The following is a 6,000-nucleotide window of genomic DNA, read 5'->3' as shown; positions in this document are numbered from 1 at the left end:
CTTTCCCTATGCAGACTGAAAACAATAGCTAATCAACTCTCACTGATTTCTTTCCACTGCTATCCTTCCACCACACCTACCCACTCAACAAATCCCTCAACCACAGATCAATCCTGTAATTGATCTTCATTTCTGAGTTTTAGTAAAGAAAAATCAGAGATGCTATACAGGCCAACAACATTATAAAATCATCTCCAACCTAAGATAACTTCTCAGCCAATCCTTTTGCTTGTCCGTGGTTAGCTCCATCCCCTATTCACTTCAACATAAATTCTGAGCCTTCATCAAGCTTCCCTCCTCTAACCCCCTAACACCTCCACCAGTCCCCACCTCCCACAGCAGATGATCTTGCTTTCTACCACAATACTGAGCTCTCAATTTCCTCTCTACAAACTCATTTGCATCCACTCTCACCCTCTTGTATTCAATTAATTTATATTTCCCTTTGAGTCACAGGAAGGAATATCGACACAAGCTGACTCCTCCATGTAATTCAGTTCTAAATACTGTCATGAAGAATGCAATGAAAAATCAAATGATTCATCTTATAGAAGACCTGGGCATTTATAAGTATACCTAATCCAAAGTTAACATTATTGCAGGAATTCAAAAATAAATTAGCCACAGCAAGATATTTTTAACAAGCTAGCCATAAGGACACTTAATACCTCCTTCTCTACGTACCTGCTAAATGTATAAAAGTCTCTGGCATAATCTCAGGAGATACCCTCAACATTCTGAGATCTGAAGAGTGATATTCAAACTCTCTGGTTGGCTCATGAGGAACAAATGGAGGCAATGCAGATGAAAAAGACTGATTAATGTCCATATTAGAATGACCTACCTATGAAAGATGAAAAATGAAAAAAATAAGATTAATTTTAGAGTTCATCAGCTAAAAAACAAAGCTAATTTTTATGAAAATAAATACTAAGCAGTTATAGTAGTTCCTTAAGATTATATTCTCAATCCTCCTGAAGTCATATACAGGTCATATCTTGCTTGGTCAATTCCAAGAAGGCTCTACAAATTATTCTGAGGGTCTGGAAGTCTGCCTGTATTGAATATTATACACAGGGGGCCTAGGCGTGTTCTGTTACTCAGAGTTTGCTCCTTATAATAATATGATCACTGCAGGATTTGAACTATGGTACAAGGATTTTATTTGTTTATTTTTGAGGAGAGGTATATTGTGGAAAGGAAAGAGAAAATAACAGGAATATTTTCAAGAAATCCACAAATGTTTCGAAGAAAAATAAAAGCATCAAAAACCTGATCAGTTACCAAAAAACAAAAGTCCTCAAATTTCTTGAAACTAAAGTAGCAGGAAATATAAACTGATAGTGAAGTAAAGGTTAAATGCTAAAAAAGAAGTTTCTAAAGTTTCATCAGATCCCAAAAAGTCCTTGATAGGAAAGAAATTAGAAACCATTATTGGTGATGTTAGAACATAAACGTACACAACTTCTCAGTTTTAGGTTTCTTTATTTTCCTAAAAAGGTTATTCAGTGATGACCTCTCAGGAGGGAGTCTAAAATTATATGTACATAAGCATGAATTTTTCTACCCTCTTTATCAAGGTTTTTTCAATATGAAGTAATGAACATTCTTAGGAAGCTGGTAGGGTATGGAAATAAATATTCTACTACTCCTGCCCATATAGGTTTCTCCAGACCAGTGATTCTTAATTGAGGGAGATTCTGCATCCACCCACCTCTCTCTTACCAAGGAACACCTGGCAAGGCCTGGAGACATTTTTCACTGTCATAACTTTAGGGAAGATGCTACTGGCATCTAGTGAGTAGAAGCCAGAGATGTTGCTAAACATCCTAAAATGCACAGAACAGCCCCACGTGACAAAGAATTTATCTAACCATAAGTGACAACAGTGCAGAGGAACCCTGCTCTAAACATAGCACAAAGTTCTTGGTTTTCAATTCTTCCACTCCTAAAGGAGATTTTTTTGAAGTATAGCTCATTAACATATAATATCATATATATGATACTTAAGTGTGTGCATATGTGTGTTTAATTTGAAGAAAACAGTTCCATTCCAATCTTGATTTCAATAAAATTTCATTATATTAAAGCTTCAAAATACATACAAAGATAGAGTAGGTAAAACAAAAGAAAATGTAGAATGAAAAAGATGAGAAGTATTTATTTAAGAGATCAGCAGATCTTCATTACTAACTGAAAATGGAAGGAATCAGAGGGGGGAAAAAAATCAAAGATTGGTTCATCTCCCAGTTTTAATCAATATGAAGAATTAAAAACTGTGAACAAAGAAACCAAGAAATGCTTACACCTCTAAAGAACTGAGGAAATCTACAAGTCAGTCTGATTTTAGGAAAAAGATGTTATTTTGATATAAGCAAGTTGAATTTGAGGTGATTGGAATGTTCACAAGAAAATTTCATGCATGACAGCATATAGGTCTATTAGGGTCTAAAACCAGAGATATTAACCATCCACACAGAGAAAAGCATTTAAAACTTGAAAGGAAAATAGGTCAGGGGCGGGGAGCGGGGGGAAGGCAACTAAACAAAGAGAAAATAAATCTAAGGAGTAAACAATTAATATTTAGAGTTACATGACCAAAATAAGGGATACTGAAACAGTATTTTATCACAGAGGCTAAAAGAATGTAATATGCTGCTACTAGAAACAAGAAAGAAAGAAAATAATGATAAAGAATAGGAAACCACTGGTGAGTGTCTAGTAGTCTAGTTTCAGTGAAGTGAAAAGAAGTATCAGCCAGTCACTATATAAATGCTACATAGAAGAAATCAAGGCATTTCAAGCCCTCTGAGAGCAAGCTGAGGCACATGGGAAGATTAGTACCATATCTGACTCCTTGCTTCCCTAATACTGGCATTATGTAACTCCCAGACCATAGAATAGAGCTAAGAATGAAGAACACAAGGAACAGCATCCTCCCTAGACTGAAAAAAATATACTTAAGGCTATAGTTAACGGCAAATAAAATTTGGAATGTGGTCAGAGTTAATCTCAGCATGTCATTATTAACTGAATATATATCTTCATTTCTTTAAATATAGTCTATTTATATGAAAAAGTTGATGCAAATTACAAAAGTAGTACTATAAAAAATATTGGAAACTCTAAGTTTAAAATTGATCATATTTTGTCACTCTTATTGAAGTTGACTTCAAAACCTTCATTCTTGCCAAAAAATTCCAAAGCTTAGCCTTGGTTTCACTAAAGAATAGCTAAATACAAATTAGTAGTTGAGAGAGGGTCATGGGAATGGGAAGCACGGCATAGGGAATGCAGACAGTAGTAAGGTAATGGCTATGTGTAGAGCCAGAGGGAAGACAGAATAATCAGGGGGATCATTTCATAACCTATTTAAAGGTATAACCAATGTATTGTATACTTGAAACAAACAAACAAAAAGAATAGCTAAACAGGGAGGCAGTTTATGGCATAGTGCTTAAGTACACAGATAAGGTTAGTTTCAAATACTAGTTCCCTACTTGCTAAATGATCACAAGCAAGTTCCCTAACCCTCTAAGCATTAATTGTAAAATGGGGATGATAATAATCCTACCTGACAGGATTGATGAAACGACTAAACAAACTGATGTAAGTAAAACTTAGCATTGTATTTTAACAGAGTGTTAGCTATCATTTTCATCCCTACTGTTATTAGATTGAATATTAGAACCGAACAAGGCCTACTTTAGAATGTTGAAGATAATAAAACCTAACAATTCTCTATATTAAAATTCTTTTCAAATTCAACAAATTATAAATAAAAGGAAAAGTTCATCAAAATATCTTTATTCATTTCCTCTTGCCAACTGTCTTAACATAAAAGTCTAAATATGGTTTCAACCCAAAGTCGTTTTCCAATAACATACTAATCTTATACATGGGAAAACAGGAAAAGGAAAGTAACATTAAGTATACCATATATATTATCTAACTGTATTCAATGACTAATAGGATATAAGGATATATTATAAAGAAGTGGGACCCAGGTTGGAACTTATAGTATCAGACAAAAGAGAATGGGCAATGGAACCAGAGGAACATTAAAGCCAAGGGACTCAAGGATTCAGGAAAATAAAGTCTTGTATAAAAGAAAGGTTGACAAAGAATTTTTCTAACGCCCCAAAGTTATAATTTTCTAGTACACACACACAATGATGATGATAAAATAGAGAGAGAAAGGGAATGTAATAATACGTTAGTATAGTGCTCATTTAGGAAGAGGGTAGTTTTCTTTGGGAACACTGACTAGTTTGAACATTAAGCACCTCAGTATCCTTTCCTAGGAAACACAGTTCTTATCATTTTCAAAATACCTCTGAAGTCAAATCTTTAATGAGCTTCTAAGAAGAAATACTTGAATACTTCCAGGGCCTATTCCAAGGCTTGTACGTTGAAGGCAAGAGGGGGGAGAAAAGCACAAATCAAAGCTTCCATGAATTAATCTAATCTTAACACTGTCCCAAAGGTTCTTGCTGGCACAACTTGCAAGAGTTGGGATGCCTCAAGATGAAAGATCTGGGAGCTCCAAAGGATGGCCTTTTCCAAAACACCACTGAACACGCTAAGTCTTACAGTCTACAAAACACAAATATTTCTTTTATGCCAATCTCTAACAAATTAATGGATCTTAATTCTACATATCATATGAAGACCAGATTACAGGTCACAAATAGGTATTAGAAGATAGAAATGGGTACTCTTATCCCCATTTTTCAACTAAAACATTTCTCTCTCTATCCCATTAGAAATGTCAAATGGAAAAACTTACAAGCTCTTCAAAACTGCTCTCTTCTTTGGATGGTAGATGTAAATCAGACTGCCACTGCAGGGAGCTGTCACAAATATCTAGATCATCAAGCAAATTTTCGAAGCCTGCTAGCTCAATGCACTCATCAGTCAAGTCACTTTGGTCACATACCTGGGAAATAGTTAGGTAAAATAAAAACAAATAACAATACCATTTCCTGAAACAATACAGGAAAAGACCATGTTTCCCCCAACTATCAGTTTACTATGTCTCACCTCTCTTTGTAGTTCGGCAACTCTTTTACTGCACACAACAGCATTTTCATCTAGGCTACAGCATTCAGTATCATCACCCAGAGTAAAGATGTCAGATTCAGCCTTCCCCTGGAGGCCTTCTACAAAATAGGAGTCATTTTGCATAATTGTATGTATCGTAAAACTGGACTTGGCTCCCATAGGCCGAGGAATTTCACCTAGGCCTAGATCAGCTTTCAGAAATTTCTCTTGGCCAACTGCAATTAATGATGCATTGCTAGTCATTGGTAAAGCACCTTATGACTTTGCATCATATGCCAAGTTTGCTGAAAAGCTACTTTCTACAGCTGCAGATGGACCTTCAATGACATGACTAGAATTTACATTCTTACCCAAAATATAGTCTGAGGAATTTGCAACTTCTTCAAAGGGTTGCTGCTTTAAATCTTGTAAAAAATCCGAAGTTGATACTTTCAGTGGATAAATAATGTCTGAAGATTCTACCCTCTTTGCAAGGTCAAGAGCAGGAACAGACTTTATCTTCCCAATAGGAAGAAATGGTTCACTGTCCATATCACACTGAAACAAAGCTGACTGCGTTTTGCAAAGACCAGCAACCTGGCTGTGAGATTTTTCACTTAAAGAAGCAGATGACTTAGGCTCTGGAATAAAAGAAGGTGGCTTAATGAACATTTCCTGAGGAGCACTGGGGAGTGATTTTAAATTAGGATGCCAGTACAGGGAGCTAATATCATCTTTTTTATGCAACAATGATTTTGAAGCTGCTGGTTCAAACACCCCAGGAGTAGAGTGGCAGCGTGGATGACTAGCCTTACCAAATAAAGAGGTTTTATCATTACAACTTAATAGGGAAAGCTCTGAATTTTTTGGTTCACTTTGTTGGCTGTCGTTTGTAAAAGATTTATTGATGTCAGTTTGGATTTCATTTACTATCCTCTCTTTCTTGGAAGGTTCAAT

General features: G+C 35.6%; 1 protein-coding gene across 7 annotated transcripts in view; it reads right to left on the bottom strand.

The window, feature by feature from the left end:
- Positions 1–6,000, bottom strand: part of ALMS1 (ALMS1, centrosome and basal body associated protein) — a 173,964-nt gene that overhangs the window by 125,062 nt on the left and 42,902 nt on the right. For 6 of the 7 annotated variants that reach the window (XM_025049286.1, XM_025049293.1, XM_025049294.1 and 3 more), the window contains exons 6-8: positions 5,044–5,162; positions 4,790–4,939; positions 685–844 (exon numbers count right to left, since the gene is read on the bottom strand). In XM_025049286.1, coding sequence (XP_024905054.1) covers positions 685–844; positions 4,790–4,939; positions 5,044–5,162 — 429 coding nt within the window. Of the gene's footprint in view, positions 1–684; positions 845–4,789; positions 4,940–5,043; positions 5,163–5,414; positions 5,685–6,000 lie in introns of all 7 variants that reach the window. The other variant, XM_025049299.1, reaches the window with a different exon arrangement.

The sequence above is a fragment of the Pteropus alecto genome, unplaced genomic scaffold, assembly GCF_000325575.1.
Source record: "Pteropus alecto unplaced genomic scaffold, ASM32557v1 scaffold100, whole genome shotgun sequence".
Taxonomy (NCBI): Eukaryota; Metazoa; Chordata; class Mammalia; order Chiroptera; family Pteropodidae; genus Pteropus; species Pteropus alecto.
The sequence above is the reverse complement of the archived record's forward strand: the minus strand, read 5'-3'. Positions and strand labels throughout refer to the sequence as shown.